The sequence below is a fragment of the Eumetopias jubatus genome, unplaced genomic scaffold, assembly GCF_037043125.1.
Source record: "Eumetopias jubatus isolate StellerSeaLion01/CBP00866 unplaced genomic scaffold, mEumJub1_p1.0 scaffold_9, whole genome shotgun sequence".
In the NCBI taxonomy this organism is placed as follows: Eukaryota; Metazoa; Chordata; class Mammalia; order Carnivora; family Otariidae; genus Eumetopias; species Eumetopias jubatus.
The window spans coordinates 126,203,372-126,227,814 of NW_028274815.1; the positions used below are offsets into that span (position 1 = coordinate 126,203,372).

The 24,443-nt window shown below is 55.7% G+C and overlaps 1 protein-coding gene across 3 annotated transcripts; it reads right to left on the bottom strand.

The window, feature by feature from the left end:
- Positions 1-237: 237 nt before the first annotated feature.
- Positions 238-20,509, bottom strand: ZNF335 (zinc finger protein 335). 3 transcript variants are annotated; one of them, XM_088026782.1, is made up of 28 exons: positions 20,408-20,509; positions 19,480-19,730; positions 17,931-18,171; positions 17,019-17,096; positions 16,480-16,779; positions 16,258-16,386; positions 15,316-15,462; positions 13,366-13,618; positions 13,110-13,287; positions 11,979-12,091; positions 11,068-11,086; positions 10,833-10,949; positions 10,675-10,751; positions 10,433-10,593; positions 9,541-9,773; positions 8,536-8,629; positions 8,319-8,413; positions 4,376-4,635; positions 3,302-3,413; positions 2,844-3,218; positions 1,968-2,110; positions 1,721-1,875; positions 1,523-1,626; positions 1,364-1,441; positions 1,072-1,155; positions 923-988; positions 764-845; positions 238-677 (listed from the first exon to the last, which is right to left on the bottom strand). In XM_088026782.1, the coding sequence occupies exons 2-28, from the start codon at positions 19,678-19,680 to the stop codon at positions 550-552; spliced, it is 4,023 nt and encodes a 1,340-aa protein (XP_087882908.1). In that variant the 5' UTR covers positions 19,681-19,730; positions 20,408-20,509; the 3' UTR covers positions 238-549. The 3 variants fall into 3 exon arrangements, with proteins under 3 accessions (XP_087882908.1, XP_027977682.2, XP_087882907.1); XM_028121881.2 differs by having other exon boundaries at positions 16,258-16,389; XM_088026781.1 differs by lacking the exon at positions 20,408-20,509 and having other exon boundaries at positions 16,258-16,389; positions 19,480-20,163.
- Between the last annotated feature and the right edge of the window lie 3,934 nt (positions 20,510-24,443).

Below are 24,443 nucleotides of genomic sequence, written 5' to 3' on the forward strand. Positions count from 1 at the left end.
GGAGCAGATGTTCTGGGGTCTAGGGGAAGGGAAGAAGGTCTGAAGGTGCTCAGGGGGGGTTCTTACCAGCTCAGCAATCTCTCCCAGTATCAGGCCTCTGCCCACGGGCCTGCCCTGCCGTTGGGCCACCACACTGTTTACAGAGGCGAGGTGGGCTGCACTGTGGGGCCAGGCAGCTCTCGTGAGCTGTACGCTCCTCCTTCCTTCCACTTCCCAAGTCCTTGCGGACAAAAGTAAGATGGTCGGGACTGGACTCTGGTCCCTTTATTGAGACTGAGGGGCCAGTGGGTCCATCCAAACAAAAATAAATTTCTCTCCCCAAAGCCTGCCTGCAGGCTAGGGCACCCAGCATGTCCTGGCTGGGGCCCATGGTTGTCCCCTAGACCCAGCAGCACAGGTCTGGCTCTCTTAAGAGTGACAGGATACCGGCTGCTCAGTGCCTGGAGACCCTAGGTGGAACAGGGAGGTGAGTCCCAGCGGGTCCCCCCCACCCCCACCCCTAAGCACGGCTGGCCCCAGTATCCACGGTCTGCGCTGGGCCCTCAGGGCTCAGTCATCGGTCAGGGTGATGACGTCGTACTCGATGCCCTGGTGCTGCAGCTGTTGGATATGTTCAGGCACCGCCTCTTCTGCGCCAAACAGGCCCTGGGCTTGGGCCATGGCAGCATCGGCCACCGCTGCCAGGGGAGGGGAGAGGACAGTGAGCCCGAGGCCCCAGAAGCTCGGCCTGGGTCCCCATGGTCATCAGGCTCCCATCCCATACCTGTGACAGCTGAGTGTGCAGCGGCCTCCAGTTGGGCCTGTGTGACCAGCTGCTGGCCTGGGGACACAGGCACATACTGGATCTAGAGTGGAGAAGCCAATGAGATCTGGCCTTGGAGGAGCTCTGCCCCGGCTCCCTCTGATCCCCCCAAACGCCTACCTGGGACTCCTGAAGGAAAGGGGCCCCTTGTTCGTACTGGATGTGTGTGATCTGGCCCTCCTGTACCTGCAGGGAGGAAGGCAACGTGACGACCAAGGAGGCTGTACTCGCCTGGCCTCGCTCCCCACTCCTGCTCAGGCCTGGCCTACCTGGATGTGATGGCCCTCTGGAACCACCACATATTCCTGGGGGAGCAGCTGTTGGACTCCATCCTGGGAGATGATGTACTGTACCTGGAGAAGGGTGGAGGAGAGGCAGGTGCTGAGGCCTTGAACCGGGAGCTTAGCAAGGAAAACCGAGCAGGGGCCCAGGGACACCCAGCATGAATGATGGCAGCTGCAAGCACGGACCCGGGGCGGGGTGGTTTGGAAAGTACGGTTCCTCCCCAAAGCAGGCCCTGGGGGCAGGCGGAGGGAGGGCAGTGCTGGCCGCAGTGCTCACCTGGTTGTCGGAGGTCACCAGATGCTGCACTGTCTGGCCGTCCGCGGTGGTGATCTCTTGGATGTAGGTGGCTTCTTCCTGCCAGGACCAAGCCAGCTCCAGCCTCGGCTCTGTGTGTTCCCCCACCCCGGCCTGTGACCTCCCAGCCCAGGCGCTCACCTGATTGGTCACGGTCTGCTCTTGGGCCACGATAATGTGTTCCTGGCCCAGTGCCTGCTGTAGCCGCTCTGGGCCCAGGACCCCGTGGCTGGACTGTAGTGCAGCTGGGCAGAGAGGGGAGGATGCTCACGCAGGGACTCGGGTGAAACCTGACAAGGCCCTGCCCCCCCCCCCCCCGGTCCCCCGGGGGCAGCTCACTGTGCAGCGTGGCCAGCGTCTCCTCGTCACTATTCAGGATGATGGTCTGGGTGGGGGTCCGGGCTGGGGTCCGGGCAGTCGGGGTCCCCGTCTTTCTCCCATCAGGACTGTGTAGCCGCTGGATGTGGAACTTGAGGTGCCCGTTCCGGTTGAAACTGAGGGGGGGGGGAGAGGCTCAGGGGCCGCCCCATCACACATGCCCAGCAGCCCCTGCCCGCCTGTTCCCGCCCCACGCCCCACGCCTCACCGCTGCCCGCAGAGGTGGCACGCGAAGGGCTTCTCGTTGGTGTGCGTCAGCATGTGCCGCCGCAGGTCCTTCTTGTTCTTGGAGGCAAAGCTACACTGGCTGCACTGGTGGGGCCGCAGGCTCGAGTGCTGCGCCATGTGGGCCTGGGGAAGGGGCAGAGTTGGGGGCGCTGGCTGGGGGAGCACAGAGCACCTCACGGACAGGGCCGTCAGGGAATCTGTCCGCAGGGGGACAGGAGCTGCGTAAGAAGTACAAACCAGACCGAGATGTGGTGCTGCTGTGTGTGGCGAGAGGGACAAGTCCCAGGCCCCCGCCGTTGGGTCACTTAGAAAATCCTGTCCCTGCTCCCAGACTCCCGTCGGCCCCGCGTGAACGCAAGATACAGGTTCAGATGAGGGAACCTCTGAAGGGCTCTCCCAGCCCTGACGTTCTAGGGCCTGGGCCCTGTCCCGTCACCGAGCTGCTGTGGGGATTCTGGGTCTGGAAACGGTAATCCTTGGGGGAAGGACTCCTGCCCAGGACCTGCCCTCCTCACCTTTTCCACACTGTTTCCACCACCTTCCTCGTACCCTGCGCTCTCCCGATTCCAGACAACTTGCATTTCCCTAAGCACGCCCTCTGCCCCTCCAGGCCCAGGTCGGCCGACACCAGCACCCCAAGCCCACACGACCCATGCCGTCTGCCCTCTGTTCACACCAGGGACACTGCTGGGCATCAGTCACCGTGTCTGGATGGTTCCCCACCAGACTGAGCGCCAGACTGAATGCTGAGACCTCACTCCCTCCAGGGGGAGGGCCTGGCTCGGGGTGTTCAGTTAAGGTCTGTTAAACAAGTGGCCGAATGAGTGCCAGGGGAGGCACGGGGGGCAGCACTTACCCGGACCTCGGGCCACTGGCGGGCACTGAAGGGGCAGTCGGGGCACTTGAAGGCACTAGGCCCGGCATGGGCCCGTTTGTGACTCTCCATCTCTGCTCGGCCAGGGAAGGCCTCAGCACAGATCTTGCAGGAAAACTTCTTGGAGGAGGCTGTGGCTGCGGACGGTGGCGACGGCGGCACTCCCAGGCTCAGGGCCTTGCTGGCCGTGGGGGGTGGGGAGGCAGAGCCCTGGGGGTCTCCCACCCGGTGGGTCCTGGCTGGAGATGGGGGCTCAGGGCCATCTCTGGGCAGTCCCCCACACTGTAGTAGGGGCCACTTGGCTCCAGAGGCCAGGGAATCCGGGCTTGGGAAGGAGATGGAGCCATCTGCAGTCAGCTGTAGAGAGACGGAGGAGCGTGAGGTACTGGGGAGGACTGGGGAAGGATAGCGGGGGGGAAGGATTGTACCCCAAGCCTCACCTCAATGTGGTGCAGCTGGGTCCCGTCGGCTGCCATGATGTAGTGGGTACCAGCTTCTTTCAGGGTGTCGCTCACAACCACAGCCTGGGCTGCCTCCCCTGGGGGCTCCTCGCTGTGAGCACCGAAGAGGGGAGGAATGAATTCTAGGAGGGGACAGAAGGCCACAGGCGTCCCCTTCCCCAAGAAAGTCATCAACTGAGGGGCTGACTGCCACCACAGGTGGACTCCCTGGTCTCAATTCCAGCTGAACCTCAACTGTATCTTCTGTAAATAGTGACCACAGGTCCAACATATCGTCCTGCTCAACAGCAGTCCATCCGGCTCCTCTGAAGGGCAGGGCGGCAGTGAGGCGGAGAGCCCCAGGGGTCTAGCCCAGGTCTGGCCAAGTGTGGCAGCAGGAGGGCCAGTGGGGCAGCGGCGGGGGGGGGGGGGGGGAGGCCTGGCAAGTACCCAGAGACCAGGAGCAGATGGCAGATGGCTGCCCGCCGGCCGCCCAGGGATCTGGATTCCTATCCCAGCCACACACTGTGGCGCTTCAGTGCTTGGATTAAGGGCTTTCTCAGACCGCCCCGGAGTTCAGGGAGCATACAAATATTTCTGCCCCGAACTTGCTCAGTGCAGAGGAAGCCGAGTGCGGCTGCCAGGCCTCCAGTGCCGGCGACGAGCCTGAGCTTGCCACGAAGCTCAGAATGGACAACCCCTCAGGATCACCCAGAACAAAGAGCACGTGACTTTAGAACCAAGGGGTCGACTCCTCGCTTACTGCCTGTCTGACCTCAGGCAAGTCACTCAATGTCCCTGGCCTATTTCCTCACTTGTAAAATGAGAGAAACGCGGATCTCACAAGAATGATTTAGGTGAGTTCCGAACGTCCAGTGCCTGGAACATCTAAGTGGCCAAAAATTAGTAGCTTCCAACCTCCTGAGAAAGATACGACTCCTATGGCCAATTATGTTACACGTATTAGGAGTTTTGCCTCCTGCCCACTAGGCTCTGGTGCGCAGGGCCCTTATCTGAGGCCTCCCGGCACTCCTATCAATGACTAAAGGGGGCCTTGCAGGCAGCAGGTCTCACCTGTAAGGCGTGCCAGGAGCTGATGTCCCCTCCTCCATAGGGGGCGCAGTGATGACGCTGTAGCCAGTCCCACCAAATGGACCAGGTGCCAGGGTGATCTGCTGCAGGTCAGGGGCACCTAGCTGGCTCTCTGCTGCCACGCTGCCCCCCGGCTCGGCCACGTGGAGGGTTACCACTTGCGGAGTGGCACCTGCTGGGGAGGGCTGCCCACCAGGGGATGCTAACTCTGCTTCCACGTCCTCGGACTTCACCACGGCCACCTGTAATGGACCCAGTGGGCATCAGGAGCAGGGTCTGTGGCAGAGAGGCTGGTGTTCAGGGCCCTTCTCTACCTCAAAGCTTGCCCACACTCGGGCAGCCCAGTGCTGCCACCACTCACTTGCACAGCCCCAACTGTGTGTCCTTTCTAAAGCACACTCTGACTCTCCAAGCCCCACCCAGCAACTGGAAATAAGTAAACTTAACAAGACCAGGGTAGCACAATACTGCCCTCCAGGGGCAGCTGGGCAATGTCTGCAGACATTCATTGGTCACACTTTGGAAGGGGAGTGGTCCTGGCACCTCGGGGTTATCTGTCAGGGATGCTGCTAACCACCCCGCAATGAATAGCAAGGCTCCCACAACAAAGAACTATCTGCCACTAAAGGCCAAGACTGAGAAATCCTAGGGTAAAGGGAAAAGTGGCAAACCATTTAAGAAAAAAGAACTTGACCTCACATCTTACTCCAAAGTCCACTTCAAATGGATTAAACACTGAAATGTAATAAATCTTTTTTTAATTTTTTATTTATTGGACAGAGACACAGCGAGAGAGGGAACACAAGCAGGGGGAGTGGCAGAGGGAGAAGCAGGCTTCCCGCCGAGCAGGGAGCCCGACACCGGGCTCGATCCCAGGACCCTGGGATCATGACCTGAGCCGAAGGCAGACGCTTAAGGAGCCACCCAGGCGCTCCGTGAAATGTAATAAAAAATTCCACAAATATAAAGAGAAAATGTGGATAAGTATTTTGATGCTCTGGGGTGGGAAGATTTTTTCTAATCAGCAAAACATAAACTGAAATCTGAAAACAAAATGTGGTATTTAACAATTCATACGAGAGAAAAGGGGAGTCTCCTTCATATACAAGGAGCCTCTGCAGAGTGATAATAAAAAGACCAATAGGGGCACCTGGGCGGCGCAGCTGGTTAAGCGTCTCACTCTTGGTTTTGGCTTGGATTGTGATCTTGGGGTCATGGGATCGGACCCTGCATTGGGCTCCGCGCTCAGTGGGGAGTCTGCTAAGGTTTCTTTCCCTCTCCCTCTGCACCACCCACCCTCCCACTCCATGTGTGCGCGCGCTCTCTCAAATAAATCTTAAAAAAAAAAAAAAAAGACTAATAGGAAAACTGATACAGGACACAAACAGGTAAGTCAGAGAAGAAATAAATGGTCTATGAACATACAGAAAGTAGTTCAATCTCATTTATGGTCATAAAATTATAAATTAAGACCATGAGGGGCACCTGGCTGGCTCAGTCAGAGGAGCATGCGACTCTTGATCTTGGGGTTGGGAGTTCGAGCCCTACGCTGATTGGGAGTAGAGATTACTCAAATAAATAAAAACTTAAAAAAAAAAAGACTATGAAATATACTTCTACTACGTGGATGAGATTTATAAAGATTGGGGACACCCAGCACCCAGTGTTGGCAAAGGTGTAGGGAAACACGCTCTAGCGGTGGTCACATAAACTAGCATCTCTCACTCTCTGAGGCTTCGTACCTTCAGACCCACCAATTCTACTTCTAGGAGGCTTTTTTTTAACTAAAAAGTGTTTAGGAGCACCTGAAATATATGTGCACCGAAGTACTGCCTTTGACTGATTAGAAACTGGAAACAACCAACCAGTAAAGGACTGCATGACCTACAACACTGGGACGGAAGGATGTGGAGACGTACATGGGAACAACAGGGAGAGGTCTGGGTGCACAGGCCAGACCATAGCGCACACGCTGCCCAGGGAAGAAAAGTGGGCTATGGAGGAGCATGAATCATGTGGTCCCGTTTTGTTTTGTTTTATTTGAGGGAGAGAGAGGGCATGCACACGCAAGCAGGAGGGGCAGAGGCAGAAGGAGAGAGAATCTCAAGCAGACTCTGCATTGAGCACGGAGCCCGATGCAAGGCTCTATCTCATGACCCTGAGACCATGACCTGAGCTGAAACCATGAGTCAGATGCTTAACCGACTGCACCACCCAGGCGGCCCTGTGATCCCATCTTTTAAGGAACACAATGTCTGTGTTAGCGTGTACATAGAACTGGAGAAATGCTTATTAGCCCATTAACAGTTGGGATGGGAGGGATGTTAAGGACTTTCACTTTCTGTATAGAACAGTTCTTAATGTTCTATATGATTTTTTTACAAACATATGTGTTTGTAATCAGAAAAAAAATGCATGACGTACTGGCACGAGAACAACAGACAGAGCAATAGAACAGACCTTGTCTGTATATGGCGGAATCTAGAATTTGATAAAGTGGGCATTTCCAACCACTGGGGAAGATTATTTCATATACTGCACTGGATAACTTTTGGAAAAAAAAGTAAAGTTAGTCCCCTACCTTTCTACATACACCAAAAATAAATTCCAGGCGGAGTAAAGATTTAAGTGTAAAAAATGAAACTCTAAGGGGCACCTGAGTGGCTCAGTCGGTTAAGTGACTGCCTTCGGCTCAGGTCATGATCCTGGAGTCCCGGGATCGAGTCCCGCATCGGGCTCCCTGCTCAGCGGGGACTCTGCTTCTCCCTCGGACCCTCCCCCCTCTCATGCTCTCTATCTCATTCTCTCTCTCAAATAAATAAATAAAATCTTAAAAAAAATTTTTTTTAAAAATTAAAAAAAAAAATCTTTCCTTATAAAAAAATGAAACTCTAAGAAAAATACAAATGAATGTTCATATAATCTTAGGGCAAAGGAGGCCTTTCTAGGGAGGATATCAAAGGCAAAAACCATAAAAGACTGATTTAACTATCTAAAAATGTACAACTTCTGGGGCGCCTGGGTGGCTCAGTCCTTAAGCAACTACCTTCGGCTCAGGTCATGGTCCCAGGGTCCTGGGATCGAGCCCCACATCAGGCTCCCTGCTCAGCGGGAAGCCTGCTTCTCCCTCTCCCACTCCCCCCTGCTTGTGTTCCCTCTCTCGCTGTGTCTCTCTCTGTCAAATAAATAAATAAAATCTTAAAAAAAAAAAATGTACAACTTCTACACACCACCAAAGGCACTGCCGGGATCCTAGGAAGCTCTGCAGGTCCGACACCCGGCTCCCACCTCCGGAGTTGTGCCTGTCCTCTACGCCCCAGTGGCACGCTATTGCTACAAGTTCTTGGAATTTATCATCTCAAACACAGATTCGACATGTTTTCACGAGGCTCGGAGACAGGAGGGGCTAACAAAGCTCTCTGGCCCCAGAGGAACGGGGGTGGGTGGCTGGGAGGAGGGAGAAGTCCTGAGGAGCTCGGGGAGGATCTGCTGGCCAAGAGAGGCCAGAGCGGAGAGAGCCCTGGGGGCCTCCCGGCTGTGGGACGCATCGCCGGGGGAGGGCGCTAGGCTAGATGGGAAGCTGGCGTGGACCCACAGCTCCGGGTGGCTGCAGAGCTGGGAGGCCTGCGCTGGAACAGGGCCTCAGAAGCCACAGGGGTGGCACTAACCGCTCGGACTGGCAGAGGTCGCCGGGGACTCGAGCTGAGCGGGAGCTCCTCTGACCTCCCTGGCACAGGAGGGCCCCTCTCCTCCGCGTCTGCTCCCGGGGTTTTGCCAGACAGTCTCCTGGTTAAGTGGGGGTGCCCCGAGGGCAGGGCGCATCTGCCTCTTCACCCTCCTCCCCTCCCAGTGTCCAGTGCGGAGCGGGCACCGAAGATGGCTGCACAGGGGAGGCGAGGCGAGGCGGCGGCCCCGGGTGGCTCACCTGCAGGGCTGTGCCCCCCAGCTCCCGCTGGGCGCTCATGTTCAGCAGCAGATCCAAGGCAGTCTGCGTGGCCATTGCCGTGGACTCCTCAGCGCCTGGGTTGGGTGAGACCTGAGCCTGAGAACGGCCCACCGCCCCCTCTCCCTCCACGGGGCCCCAGCAGGAGCCCTGCCCCTGCCCCCAGCTGCCCAGGCTCCCACCTTCCCTCAGAGCTCACCTTGCTGGTAGATGATGGTGGCGCCACCAAGCGTGTCAGAACAGAGCAGTGGGGGGGTCTCGGGTGCCTGGAAAGGTGCTGCCTCGGGGGGAATCTGTGGGGTGGGGATGTGGCCAAGTCTGAGAGGGGGCAGCTTGGATGTAAGCACTGATTGCCAAGCACCTCCTACGGGTCAGGCGCTTTACATCCGTTGGCTTGTTTCATCTTCACACAACTACGTCTTAAGGTATTTCTCAGCTCAGTACTACCGAAGAACTATCTGAGGCTCAGACAAGTAAAGCAAATGGCTACGACCCCACAGCTAGTAAGTATCAGAACTGGGATCTGAACACAAGACTGACAAGGGAGCCTGTGTTCTACCAGCACATAGTGGGGGTCCATCTTTTGTGGCACGGGAGGGGGAGGCAATGTCCTCAGCTATGAGACTATACTTCTTGGCCTGCCTTGCAGCTAGGTGAAGTGTGGCCTTGTGGCTAAGCAGGAGCTTCTGGTTAAGTTCACGGGAAAGACAGATGGAGAAATGGCAGGCTTCCTTTCTGCCTTTGCCCATCCCTTCCTCTTGCTTCTTGCCCGGGATGTGGCAGGAAGGCTGGAGCTCCTGCAGCTATACTGGACCATGAGGCAACCACAAAAATGGAAGTCGTATGCCTAGGATGGCTGGGAAAAAATATTGAGAGAGCTTGGTCCCTGATGACTGACCATGGAGCTGTCACACTAGCCCTGGGCTGCTGACCTCTGGACTCATCTTTGAGAGAATAATAAACTATGACCATAGTTAAGCTACTGAGATCTCATTCTCTGTTCCTACCACTGAAAAGCCACTCCCACTCCGAGCTTAGGGTGGACAGGTCTGTGACCTCATCTGCCCTTTACCACAGTCGGAGGCAGGGACCATTTTGTTGTCCCCAACATGCCAATGAGGATGCTGGGGACGGGAAAGGTGACAGGACACTGTCATCCTGGCCCATGCTCCCCAGCCCCTTCTGCCTGCTTGGCTGAGCTCACCTCAGGAGGTCCCGGGGAGCGGGGGGGTGGTCCGGGGGCCGCACTGTGCTGCTGCTTCAGCTCCTCAATCTGCTGCAGAGAGAAGAAGGGGCGACGGCGGGAAGGTGGCTCCTCAGGGTGGCGCCGCCCCCACTCCTCAAAGCTGCTTGCGTGTCGGCATCGCACGTGCAGGCGTAGGTTCTTCTTGTGCCGTGTGCTGAAGTGGCAGTACTCACAGGCAAAGGGCTTGGCCCCTGTAGGCAGAGGTGGACGGATGCTTGGGCTTCCCCAGCCCCCACCCCCCACCCCAGGAAGCCCTCTATGGGCCCCAGGACCTCTCCAACTGTCTCCTGCCAGGAACTGGGCGAGCACGTGCTGTAGTTCGTTCTGGTGGGCCAGGCCGGACAGGAACCGGGCCCACCTCCTGCACTCACAGCCTTCCTCGAAGTGTCTCATTTTCACGTCACTGGACCACCCACTTCTCTTATCAATCATCTCCCCCAGGCAGACGGGAATCCGGCCCCATAGCGTGTCTAATCTCCCCCAGCATGCCCATCAGAGGCACGGGCACCAAGGAGGAGAAAGAATCAACTGTTTTGTGCACCTTTTGCATGCGCGAGGCGGGGCCTCCGCCAACATGTCTCCTGTCCAGCACCCAGCACAGACAGGGCTTGTGGAACAGAGCTCACTTTTATAACCATCACACGGCAGGTACTCCTGACACCCCTTTCACAGCCAAGGAAGGCTCAGACAGGGCAAGGTGGCCCATGACCACGCAGAGCTGAGGAGAGAGGGTGACACCTCCAGGGCAGAGTCCCTTACAACTGAGCAGCCGGAGCTGGGGCTGCGGAGGGGGAGGAAGAAGAAAGCGCTGAGCTGTGGGCTCCCCACGGTGGGGCGGGGCGGGCCTGACCTGTGTGCTTGACAGCCACGTGAGAGAGCAGGAAGTCCTCCCGGAAGGTGCGGTAGGGGCAAAAGCTGCACTTGAATGGCTTGTCACTGACATGGGACAGCTGGTGGTTCAGTAGTGCCTTCTTGTCCTCACAAACAAATTCACAGAACTCGCACTTGAACCTGGAGATGGTGAGAGGGAGGGAAGCTCAGCAATAGGGTGGGGTGGGGTGCTCCAGCCCCGGGGCCTCCTTGGGGATATACCTGCGGTTGGCAACAGCCTGGATGTGCGTGAGCAGGTGCATCTTAAAGGTGTAGCGCTTCTTAAAGGACTTTCCACACTGTGAGGGGTAGGGTGAGTTAGATGGGGAACTGCCTAGGGAGACCCCTTCACCCTGCCCCCGGCCCTTGGCGCCAGCCACCTTGTCACACATGTGGGGCTTCTCCGTGCTGTGTGTCTTCATGTGCTGTGTGAGTCTCTTCTGCATCGGGTAGACACGGCCACACACAGGGCAAGGGAAGGAGCTCAGCTTTGGGGCCTGGGAAGGGACAAGAAGAAACCAGATGAGGAGAGAGGGTGAGACCTCACCTCCTGCCCCCACCCTCACAAGCGGCCCTCAAGCAGGCTCCCTTCCTGGGCCAGGGCCCCAGACTCACCGGATCTGGTCTCTTCTTCCTGGGGTGGGGCGGGGGGGGGGCGCAGAAAGGCATAGGAGTCAGACCATTGCTTCCCCAAGCCCACCTCAAACCTTCTCACGCTGACCGGACCCAGTCTCAGCTCTGAGTGTCCCTACTGCCTAGCCAAGCCCTTCTCTCAGAACACGCTTTCCCCAAGTGGAGTTCACTAGAAAATGCTAAGAGGCACGCTGTAAATAAATTCTAGATTGGTGCCTTCTTCCTTTGTCACAAAATAAAATGTGCATTTTAAAGGCCCTGAGAAGTCCTGAGCAGAAAAAGAGTTGGTGAACCAGGTGTCCGAACTGGTGTCCATAATTTTACCTCCCTCCCCACCACCCCCATCTGCCCCGCCTTTTTTAAAGAAAACCCATAAGCACTGGAGAGAGCAGGCTTTCCCACAAGCACAGTTTGAAAGTCACTGCCCTCATGGATTCCTGTACCCAACCTCTGCTCACACTGCACCCCAAGAGGAGTAAACTCCTTCCTGAAGCTGCAGGTCTAATGACAACTCAGCGAGCAATCACAGGGCCCCTAAGGATTTGCTCCTCTGCTGATCTGTCCTGGGTGTGCTCCGGGAGTTGGGAGTCTAGAAGACCTTTAGATGATGTCCTGAGCTCCTTTAGGCAGACAATTCCCTTTAATCACCTCAACAATGACTGTCCCCATCTTACAAAGCTCACGGCAGGGAAGAGACAGAACAAGAGCCCTCCAGGCCCTGCTACTGCTCTGAACCAAGTGAGCTGGGATGAATGGCCTTATCTTTCCGCTGTCTGTGACATGCTGCCAACGGGGCGGCCCAGGGCAGGTGCTCAGTAAGGGGGCAACACGGCTATGGTGGGCCTCCACTTCCCACCCTGGCCCGTCCCCACCCCTCACCCCCACGCACTGACCGGTCTCGACTGTGCACGGCCGCGTGTCGGACCACGTCCTTCCGGTAGACGCTGGTATAGCTGCATTCATCACACTTGTAGGGCTTACTGCCCACGTGATTGAACATGTGCTCCTGGGACAGAGGTGAATGGATAGTGGGCTGGGGCTGGCCTCCCCTGCACCCCTCAACCTGTGCCCACAGCCTTAGAGCTGCCGTGGGAGCGGGCTCCCAGAACGAGGGAGAGCTGCAAGGGCCGGAGCCTATTAGGGCTGGGGACTCTCCCCAACAAGGGCACCTACTACTCTGCACCAGGCCCTGTGCTGCCTCACCATCTGACAGATGCAGAAACTGAGGCTCAGAGGGAAGTGACCTCGGCCCTGAAGTGACTTTGTGAATGGCGGAGCTTGGAGCCAAACCCAAGCAGCATGGCTCCAGAGCCTCCACCATCCCCACCGCACTCGGGGACAACCCTCCCCCAGCAGAGTTCCCGAGAACACCTTCCAGGTCACAGGCCTGGCTGAGGGAGGAAGAACTGTGTGCAGAAAGCACAGGGGCTCTGGCCTGTGGTTCAGGTAGCCCCTGCTGCTCACGACGGCCAGCTCTCTGCCTTACTTGGGCCAAGCCAAGCCACAGTTTCCTGGGTCAGTAAAATGGGCCTATTGATACCTACAACCTCTTCGGGCTGCATGAGCATGAAACTCGAGCATGCCTACCAGGCCCAGGTGCTGGATAAAAAACAGCTTAGGGTTGCAGCAAGCCCACTGGCACTTTTGGGTAAATGGTACAAAAAGGAACTCTTTCCTTGAGACACAGTACCGCCATCTACTGGAAAACTTTCTAACACACTGAAGGAGACAGAACCGGTTTTACTGCCATCTGCCAAAGTGTGTGGCGATCAAGCAAATCTCTGCTGTCTGCACCGTGCACAGCACCTCTGAGGATGAGACACCACTAGGCAGTGTGCAGCCTGCACAAGAGTCCATGGTGCCCACACCTGAACTCCTTCAGTACACAGCGGCACACCACTTAACGGGCCCTGCGAAGGAGCAGGAGAGTGCCGGCCAATGGCCCGTGAGCACCACTCCCTCTTGGCACTGCCCGCCAGCCCTCGCCTCTGTCCCAGCGCCCCCCCACCCTCCACACTGCGCACCTTGAGCGAGGACCAGCGGCGGGAGCGGTAGCTACACTGCAGGCACCTGAAGAGCTGGGGGTCCCCGGCCTCGTGGGAGTTGACGTGGAAGCGCAGGTCCTCATGGGACAGGAAGCGGGAGCCGCAAATGCGGCACAGGAAGGGCCTCAGGAGCGGTTTGGGAGACTTGTAATAATACCTGGCAGGAGGGCATTGGAGAGGTCTGGCTGGGCCACACCGCCAGCTGTCTCCCCTACCCTGTCCCTGCTCTACATACTTGCGGTATTTCTTGCCTAGGAAGCGCCTGGAGGGTCTGCCCCGGCGGCGGGGCGGGGCAGCAGGCTCATCCTGGCAGGAGGGAGCCGCGTTCTCCGCATCTGACTGGGTCACGCTGGGGTCCACGGGGGCCCTGTCGGCCTTGCCCAGGGCAACCAGGCATCCTGGGCCCGAAGAGCTGGGTGCCTCGGGGTCCGGGGGCTCTGGAGGGCTCTGTCCGCTCTGGGAACTCACTAGAGGCTCTCCTTCCACACCTGCCACAGACATGATCCCAGATCAGCCACGGACACACCAGGACAGATGTGGACAGGTATGCCAGGGGCCAGCCAAAACATCTCCCTCAAACACGGTCACAGACCGCCGATGGGCACGTCAGGTCACGGGACAGGCGCAGGCGGCGTGGACGCAAGCCCGTCCTGCAGCTGGCCCCCTGCCAGCACAACTCCCGCCCGGCGGTTGGCAGCAGCCTGTCGAGAGGCCCACACGCTAGCTGAGCCTGGACGTGGGACTTCCGTGCATCCTCGGGCAAAGCCATCGGCCCAAGTCTCATTTTCCCATCTGTCAAGTGGAGATGTTAACTGCTGTGCTAGTGACCTCACGGGAACATTCTAGAGTCTGGGAGTGACAGCAGGTACTTTAACATTGGTCTTCCCTAGGGAGGCTGGAAGGCTGGAGGGCAGACGGGAGGAAGGGAGGAGACATCACATCACCGTACACGCTCACAACCTCTAGAAGTCTGAACAACTGAATGTGTTACCTATTCAAAAACATCAACAGTATTCCAATGTAATGTTTTATTTTTTTTTAATGATTTTTTATTTATTTATTTGAGAGAGAGAGAATGAGAGATAGAGAGCACGAGAGGGAAGAGGGTCAGAGGGAGAAGCAGACTCCCTGCCGAGCAGGGAGCCCGATGTGGGACTCGATCCCGGGACTCCAGGATCATGACCTGAGCCGAAGGCAGTCGCTTAACCAACTGAACCACCCAGGCGCCCCATGTTTCATTTTTAAAACATTACATTGGAAGGGCGCCTGGGTGGCTCAGTTGGTTAAGCGACTGCCTTCGGCTCAGGTCATGATCCTGGAGTCCCGGGATCGAGTCCCACATCGGGCTCCCTGCTCGGCAGGGAGTCTGCTTCTCCCTCTGCCTCTCTGCCCCACCCCTCCCCTGGCTTGTGCTCACTCACTCACTTTCTCTCAAATAAGTAAATAAAATCTTAAAAAAAAAAAAAAAAAGCGATCCAGACAACGCCGGTAACATCCTGCTTCTTGACGGGGGTGCCGCCTGTACAGGTGCATTCCCTTGTCAAAATTCCCTCAGCTGGGCACTTAGGATACGTGTGCTTTCCCATATAGATCTTAATAAGAAGCTATTTTTAAAAAGGATGCTAAAAAAGTGTAATGATCTCCCCCAGACCGTGTATACAAAAAGAGCTACCATGTATTTTTGTATTTACACCTTAAAGCAATCCTGAAAAGGCAGGTGCTATCACCTCCATTCATAAAAAGGGGACAGGGGATTCAAGAGGCAAAGTCACATAGCTAGTAGGTGGCAGAGCCATCATGCCCATGGGGCTTTCTAAGTCCCCAGCCAGTAATGCTCCAAGCCAGTGCTCCCTGGACACAGTTTCAGGTCTCAGACTTGTTCTCATTTCAGTAATCATACTTAAAACTTATCTTCTTGGTTTAGTTATAAAGGTTCACACTTCTCCTGCTCTGTAAGACACCTTACCACCGAGGATACAAAGCTGACTTATCGCTTCTTAACTCAGGGCTTCTCAAGCTCGGTCTCAGAGGGCTGGCCGTTTATGAGGAGGCCTGCGGGTCTCCCATGTTTGATATGTGCTGCCCTGCATGGCACACTCACTCCCCAAGGCTCTACAGAAGGAAGCAGGGAATGAGGCCACCCCTCAGCCCTACTCACATGGCCCCACCTACGACCAACTCTCACCATCTGGGAGGTCTGAGGTCTCTAGGCGAGGCAACTTCCGAGGCCGGCCAGGTCTCCTTCGGGGTCTTGGCATACTGGGAGTAGGGCGCTGGGGACGTAGCTGCCGGCCCCGGGGCTCATCCTCGGCCGGATTGTAGTCACTGTCCTCTGTGGGGACCGCAAGAGAAGGTGGGCATCAGTCCTGGACCCGCCCTTTCAGCCCTGATCCCTGGCCTGGTTTCCCTGGCAAGAGGCCCTCTTCCCATCCCTGCCTACTTCTCCTCCAAGTCCACCTACCAGTGATGCCTCCTCCAGAAGCCCTCCTGACCTCCTCCTGGCTGACTCTGAGCGCCTTTCTCCAAGCCCTTGCAAACCTTTCTCTACACCTCTCCTGACTCCAAACACTAACTCAGACAGCACCACTATGTGAATTAGAAAAAAATGCCCCTTCCTTTAGACACTTTACAGCCACTGTTAGAAAACTGTTGGAAGAAACATTCAAATCTACAAACTCTGATGACGGTGCTCTCCAGTGCGGGAGCCACTAGCCGTATGTAACTACTGAGCACTTACGCCTGGTCTACACCGAGCTACTGGATTTCAAAACACTAGAATAAAAAGAGAAAATAAAATAACCCACCGATAATTATGATTAAATTTCATTTTATCTTTTAACCTTTTTAAATATGGCTGCAACAAAAACTGCGTGTGGCTCGTCTTCTTTCTGTTGGACAAACGTGAACGTGGCCCTCTCAGATGTGGTGCTCTTTTTTAGCACACAACCTGCACAACTGCACACACAGGTCCTGACCCCAGAGCCCCGACTCCTGTCTTACACTGGAGGCACCTGCGTGGCTGAATCTGTGCCAAGTCCTCCTTCCCAGCCCTCCATGTGGGCCAGAGGCAGCTCAGTATTTGGAGATGGGTATGGTGGTGGCATGCCCGGGAGCGACACTGGCCTACCCTCCAGGTCATCGATGGCGCCAGCGTCGACGATGTCATCGTCATCTTCCTCCTCTGGCCCCTCTTCCTCCTGGGTCTTGGCTGAGGTGCCCCACTTCCGCAGACGCTCCTTCTTCCCTGCTGCTGCTGCTGCTGCGGAGATCAGAGAAGCTTGCCACGTCTGGCTCTCGGCCCTCCACCCCCATCCGCACAGCCCAGCTGGCCAGGCTGCTGTTGGCGCACCTGGTCGGAAGTGCCGCTCCCGCATGTGGCGCAACAGCGTGGCCTTGGTGCTGCTCCGGTACTGGCACATCTTGCACTTGAACTGCTGGACTACCACCACCTCCATCATGGCCTCCAGGCTCTGCAGGTCTGGCTCCTCGGCGCCAGAGCCCGGGGGCGGCTGTGTGGGGGAGCTGGGCCTACCCCGTGCCTCCTCCGGTGGCTCTAGGCACGTGGATGTGGGGCCATCAGCCAGGGCCTCGATGGCTGCCAAGCTGTGGGCCAATGTGGAACTGGACATCGGCGAGGCCATGGGGGCACCTGGGGGTGGGCGAGGGAATCAGAGTGGAGGGGAAGATGGGCCACGAGTGATGGCTGCCCCTCCCAGGCAGACCCAGAGATCCTAGAACCCAATTCCCCACCAGTGACGGCAGGGAAAGTGGGGCCCAGAGCAGCGGACAACCTGCCAAGACCACATACTGAGTTTGTGGCACAGCCTCCCTCTCCGACTCCCTCACCCCCACTGCAGGGCTTCCTGGGTCTGCTGCCCGGGGTCTTACCATCGTCTGGGCCCTGCAGGATCAGGTACCGTGCCGTCTCGGCCCCACCATCCTCAGCACTGGTTACGGTGATACAGCCTGGGTAGAGATGTAGGGATGGGATTCCCAGCTGACGATAACAACTGTCACTGTCCACATTCATTCTGGCTCACCTGCACCAACTATGATCCAGCTGCATTGCCCTGCCCCTGCCCCGAGCCTCACTTGCACCCTGTACCTGCCCGTGCACCTCCGCCCAGAGCTGGGCTGTTGGGAGGTCTGGCGTGACAGGCTGGCCCAGTAGCCGGCCTATAGTCGCAGAGATGCCATGGCTACCCAGCTGTCCCACCTCTGACCACTAAAGCCTGGAGAGTCCCCCTCCCCGTCTCCAAACTCCCCCAAGGTCAAGGCCTAGCCCCTGTACCACTTTCTCAGGGTTGGCTTCCCACACCACCTGAGGGCTTTTCAAAGTCTATGGCCTTTACACACACCATTGATAATAGAGAGTACAGTGTGGTAACTCATGAGTCCGGACACTGGAGTCAGACCATCTGAGCCTATGGCCCAACATTGCTGGTCTCGGTGGGTCCTCTGTACCTCAGATTTCTCATCTAGACTGTGAGGATGGTAGCACCTATCTTTTGGGGTCGCTGGATTAATGAGATACTATATGTAAAGTGCTTAGAGCAAACCCCAGTACAAAGTTAGGTATTATTGTTTCTATGTTTATTCAGTGTTTATCACATGCCAAGCACTATACTACACTGTTTCATTAAATCTTCACCTCATTTACCACTACAAAACAGGGGCTACTGTTCCCACGTGACACATTTAGAGTGGTAGGGTTATTTGCCTAAGTTTGTGCACCTGCTTCTGCTGGACCCCACAGGAAATCCCTGTGGGCCGACTCCCGCTGCCCTCTGCCAGACTCACTCGGGATTAGGTCCGGCCCGATGGTGGACTCAATGATCTTATCGATGGCCGAGCCCAGGTCCGAGGAAGAAGCCGTGCAGTCAGACACCAGCATGTTGGGGTCTGGCAGTGCGCTGGAGTGCACCAGGGCTGGGGGGCCACCTGTCACCCCTGCCACTGGCCCATGGGACAGAGAAGATGAATCAGGCAGGTAGCCGTGGGGCAAGGGGTCTGTGCTCGAGCTACTCTCAGATACTTCCTCCTGGGTGACAGAAAACAAGGAGAGAGGAATTTTAGGAGCCATGATGGGGCAGGGCAGGTTGCCTGCCACCCACTAGATCTAGCTCCCTGGCCCAAAAACATGGTGAGTGGAACCATCTACACCATCAGGCCCACTGATGACGAGTAGATGCCTTCTAGCCACAGAGCCAACTAAAGAACAAGTTCCAGGGTCTCCGGCTCTGGTCAGGTTAAGAGGCTGCATAATCCCCACACCCAGATGTAATCCCCACACTCATACACAGCCTCGAAGAGCTGTTTTCACTGGGCCTTTTTGAATTAGCTCTTCCCTCTGCCTGAAATGCTGCCCAGCTAATTCCTACCCAGCCTTCTCACCACCTTTAGCAGGTACTCTTCTAGAGAGCCAACCCTGACCCCCCAGGCCAAACCAGGACCTCTCTGTCCTTGGTGCTACAGTCACCTGTGTCCCCTCATCACGGTTCACTCTGTAGTATAATGTCTCCTAGGTCAGACTGTACTTTCCATAAGGGTCAGGCCCACACCTGTCTTGTCCCCGGCTGTATCCCCAGAGTTCAGCACAAGCTGGGCAGGCCCATCTCTGCTAAATTAACGAAACCCTTGGACCCCAAAAGGGGGTCCATCGTTGGGCAGCTCTATACCTCGGAAGTCATCTTGCAGGTAATGACAGCAGTAATAATGGCTAATACTTACTGAATGTGTCCTACGTGCTGAGCATGGTTTTAATTGCTTTGCAGGTATTAATTCATTTAATCCTCACAAAAACCCTATTGAGGCAGATATATTTATCATTCCCTCTTTACAGATGAGAAAACTGAGAGCTAGAAGTAGGGTAGCTTGTCCAAGATTAGAGAGCCAGGAGGAAATGGTAGTTTTACACAACGTGTCCAAGAGTATTTCCTCTGAGGCAGGTATTCCTGCTCCATTTTACAGACAGAAGAATGAGGCTCAAAGAGGTCTCCCGGTGAATCAGAGGTAGAGCCAAGCCTTGAACCAGGACACCTGCATCTCAGAGAGTGAGGACAGTGGGTAGTGGAGTGGGTAAGACCACAGCGTAGGTTTGAATCCTGGCTCTGTCGGCTCTCTGTGCCTCGGTTTCCTTCCCTGTAGTGCAAAAGAGTGATATATGCCTTGCAAGGAATGAGGCTTAAATGAGAAAATCCATGCTAGGGGCTTGGCGCGGTGCCTGACACACAGTAAACCAAAAACAAGTTTTAGCTACAAGCCAGCCTTTCTGGCTGCTTTCCCTTGGCTGCCAGGCAAGCTGCCTTTGGTCCCCGCCTCCACCCACGCCGGCCAGCCCGGTCCATACCAGAGAGCTGCTGCCGCGGTCGGAGCTTTGCCCCACGCCAGAGTCGTCGGCCTCCGCCGACCCCGGAGCCGCCGCGGCGTCGCTGCTGTCGGCCGACACCGCTTCAGAGGTGCCCACGCCCAGGCCGCTCTCAGAGGGCTCCTCGGGCCGGCCAGGCCCCGGAGCCGCGTCGCTACTGCTCTCCACCTCGTTCTCCTCCATCGGCTCGGGGAGCCGCCTGACAGGGAGGCGCAGGGTCTAGATTCTTCACTCTGCGAGAGGAGGTGACGCGGGCTGGAACAGGTGGGCCTCCTCCCCGGCCCGGGCAACCACGGCCCACCCAGCTGCACCCGTGTGCCCATTTCGCAGGTGCAAAGACTGAGTCTCCGACGGGGAGAGGCTTTCTCGTGTACAGAGACAGAAGCCTCGGGAAAAGAGGACCAAGAAGCCTGGCCGCCCAGTCTAGACCCCTTCCCCATCCCCGGGAGGGTGGTCAATGGCCGGTAATCTTGACCCTTCTCGTCTCTCCTCCATGACTCCCGCAGCGTGGTTCGCCCGAAGAGCCTGCTCGGGGCTCAGTGGTTCAGCCCTTAGGCCCCCCGAGTCCCCCCGGGTGCAGGGTCGGTGGTACAGCCCTCAGGCCCCCCTGGGTCAGTGGCTCGCTCCCCCCTCCCCTGGTTCCCATGCGGAGGGGGCTGACAGCGACGATCCCGGGGCCTGGCGACTCGGGGCTGTCCCCGGCGCTGCCTGCGCTCCAGGCCCGACGCCATCTTGTGGCGGCGCCGGGTTTCCGCTCAGGCAAGTGCGAGAGCGACTAAAGGGCCTGGGACCCCGGGGCCCTGTTCGGACAGCCCCGCCGGCCCGGGAGCTCGCCGCTGGCTATCCCCGCAGTCTGGCCTCACTTCGCGGCAGGGTGCAATGGGGCGACCTGACTCTACCCGATGCTCACCTGACGCTTTCGTAGCCGCGCTCCTCTCCGACTCCGGCATCGACGAGGTCGCCATCCTCTTTCCCCCGCTGCGGAGGGATCCGTCGGCCCACCGTAAGCCGGGACTACTTCCTACGCCGATCCAGAGAAAGACAGCTTCCCGCTGTGTCAGAAGGTTGCCCTGAGACCTCAGAACCACAGTCCAGTCCGGAGAGGGTCTAGTATTTTATACGTCGCCAAGTATGGGTGACACAGTCCGCTGTGGGTTGGGGACTACTTTCTCTCTTGGCGGAGGGCTACACTGGGCGTGGTTATGTGACGTCACTGCTGGGCCCCTTCCCTGGGCCGCAGGGTTGGGCGCGGTGAAGGCTGCCCCACGGTCTGGGGGCGTGGCCCTCAGTGGCCCCTCCCGGAACAGCCCCTACGGGTGTGCGGCGCCCGGGAAGTTTTGACTTGGCGGGAGAGGAATAAACATTAGTCATTTCGCTTGGCTTCTGATCGATGACTTAACGCTCTTATCGAGGCTAATCGAATCCTTCCTAATTAGGTTTGATGTGTCCTGGGAGGAGGGAAGCATATAATCCTTGTACAGGTGGGGAAAATGAGGCCCGGAAATGGGAAGTGGCTGGTCCTAAAGTCCCATAAGGGCACTCCGGAGGCAGGTGGGATGGCTGGATTCGGGGAAATGGAGAGGAGTCAATGCCCGGCCCTTAGTGAACTGTATTCATACGTATTTGTTGCATTAGTAGAGCTAGAGGTCGAGACATCCTCCACAGCCCTCCTTTGCTCCGTGTAGACCAGTGTAGATGTATTTAAAGGTCAGCAGCCCTTCAGGTATGCCCTTCTTCCTAATGCTGCAAATACCATCTTCGGCACTACTTTCTGTTTAAGCCTATTTATCATTTTGTGAGGGAGCTTGCTGCCGTGGTCTGTCCCTAAGTCTGTGTTGCACGAGTTATTTTCCTCAGTTGAAAAATACAAATGGGTTGAGGGAAGGAAGACTCTTCAAAAAACTCCTGTTAAAAAAAAACCCTATTTAAAAAGGCAAAGCGTGCTTCCAGCTGTTACAATTTGTGTGTACTTGAGTATGAGGGGGTTTCCCTGGTCCTTTACTAGGAGCAGGTTTGGGTAGGGGGGGATAGAGCGTGAGGCCTCTGGATGGGCTAGGTTCCTTCATCACCCCTTACCTCCCATCCAGCAGGACCAGGCCCCCAGAGCAGGCTTGGAAAGCTGGGTCAACAATGGCATGATGGCAGGTTGATTTTGCACTCCCTGCACAGGTTTCCAATGAGGACCTGATTTCTCAGCTATCCAGAGCCACCCCCAACCGTCACCACTTGCCAGTAGGATATATCCTGGTGACCATGTCACCTCTCCCAAGGATGTTGGGGTACTCAGCAGTAGTCCTGCAGCACCCGGTACTCAGCAGTAGTCCTGCAGCACCCATTCCCTTCCCCAGCCCAACTAAGGCTCAATCCAGACCTTGGCCTTTGCCACCAAATGACAAGATTGCAGAATGTCACGATGTAAAAGGTAACAACCTCATCATGGAACAGAAGAGGAGCCCAAGACCCAGAGAGGGAACGCTCTTTTTTTAAAATTTTTTTATTGTTGTTAATCACTATACATTACATCATTAGTTCTTGATGTAGTGTTCCATGATGCATTGTTTGCATAACACCCAGTGCTCCACGCAGAATGTGCCCTCTTTAATACCCATCACCAGACTAACCCACCCCCCCACCCTCCTCCCCTCTAGAACCCTCAGTTTGTTTTTCAGAGTCCATCGTCTCTCATGGTTCGTCTCCCCCTCCGACTTACTCCCTCCCCTTCATTCTTCCCTTCCTGCTATCTTCTTCTTTTTCTTTTTTCTTAACATATGTTGCATTATTTGTTTCAGAAGTGCAGATCTGTGATTCAACAGTCTTGCACAATTCACAAGGCTCACCATAGCACATACCCTACCCAATGTCTATCACCCAGCCACCCCATCCCTCCCACCCCCCACCACTCCAGCAACACTCAGTTTGTTTCCTGAGATTAAGAATTCCTCATATTGGGCGCCTGGGTGGCTCAGTTGGTTAAGCGACTGCCTTCTGCTCAGGTCATGATCCTGGAGTCCCGGGATCGAGTCCCACATGGGGCTCCCCGCTCAGCGGGGAGTCTGCTTCTCCCTCTGACCCTCCCCCCTCTCATGCTCTCTCTCTCTCTCTCTCCCTCATTCTCTCTCTCAAATAAATAAATAAATAAGAACTCATATCAGTGAGGTCATATGATACATGTCTTTCTCTGATTGACTTATTTCACTCAGCATAACACCCTCCAGTTCCATCCACGTCGTTGCAAATGGCAAGATCTCATTCCTTTTGATGGCTGCATAATATTCCATTGTGTATATATGCCACATCTTCTTTATCCATTCATCTGTCGATGGACATCTTGGCTCTTTCCACAGTTTGGCTATTGTGGACATTGCTGCTATAAACATTGGGGTGCACATACCCCTTCGGATCCCTACGTTTGTATCTTTGGGGTAAATACCCAGTAGTGCAATTGCTGGATCGTATGGTAGCTCTATTTTCAACTGTTTGAGGAACCTCCATACTATTTTCCAGAGTGGTTGCACCAGCTTGCATTCCCACCAACAGTGTAGGAGGGTTCGAGAGGGAACGCTCTTGGCCCAAGGTCATGGCTCCTTGGAAACAGCATATCAGAATCCTTCCATTACAAAGACAAGCAGGCCAACCCTGGTTTTCTGACTGCGGATCTAGGGTTCTTCCTACCAAAACATGCCGTTTGTCATTATTGCCTCAGCTCGAGGGGGAGACTTCTTAGAAGCAGCGAAGAGGCTCCGGGTCAGAAGGACAAAGTGGACCATTGAGAAAAATGCTGAGGAGAGGAGCCAAGAGGGGAAGAGGAGGGAAGCACTTTCAATGAGCACCTGCCACGTGCCAGGCACTGCACACACGCTTTGCTGCATCATGGTGCCTTAAGGAAGCGGGTTATTCGCATCTTCCATTGTAGAGAAGAGGAAGCTGAGGTTCAGGGAGGGGAAGTGACTTGTCCAAGGTCACACCACCAGGAGGGTGTACGGACGCAAGTCTGTCAGATTCGAAAGCCCCAAGCAGTTTGGGTGCCATGTGTTATATGCTTGGTAATCACAAACTTAAAATGCTCTGTGCTAGTCGTTGTTCTAAGCACTTAACCTACGTCAGTTTTTGTAATCCTCATGACCACCCTGTGAGGTACTTGCTGTCATTAATTCCACTTTATGTATGAGGAAATAGGCACAGAGCAGGAAAGGAATCTAAGTAGGGGGTAGAGCTGGGATTGAAAACCAGGCAATGTGGCTCCAGATGTCACACTTTTAGATTGCTGTACCATTGCTCATGCAGTAATAATAGTAACAGGTGACACTTTAACTGTTCTTTCCTGAGCCAGGTAGGGCTAGTTTCCCATTCTACACATGAGGAAGCTAAAGCCCGGAGAAAGAAAGTGACTTGCTCAAGATCATGCAGCAAGTTTCTTGGTCTAGTGGAGAGGGTTGTGACTCCAGGCCAGAGCTCCTGCAGCAGATAACAATTGCACTAGTGAGTGTTTACTGAGCGCTTACCAAGTACTCTACATGAGGTGCTTTACATGCATTTTTAAATGGGAATCATCCCAACAACCAGAGATCCTAGGTACTCTCAATATTCCCATGTGACTGATGAGGAAATAGGCTCAGGAGCTGTGAAGTGACTTGTCCAAGGTCATGTACTTGGTCAGCAGAGCTGGCATTCAAACCCTGGTGTCCTGACTCCCAGTCCACTGCCCCTTCCACTGTACCAGATGCCTCAGGAGGGCAACAGAGCCAAGAGTAGGCAGTCAGCAGGTGAGTGCTCCGGGCTCATCCCTACCTTCTGTCTCCATGCCCACGGCCATCTATGGGTTTAGCTAAACCTGTTCTTAAAAACCTATTTATAGCTTAAAACTGTACCACCACTTGAGATAATGAATCCCTTAAGTTGACTTCCCATGGTGTAAATTAAGGCTTCCTTTCATTTGTCCTAAATTT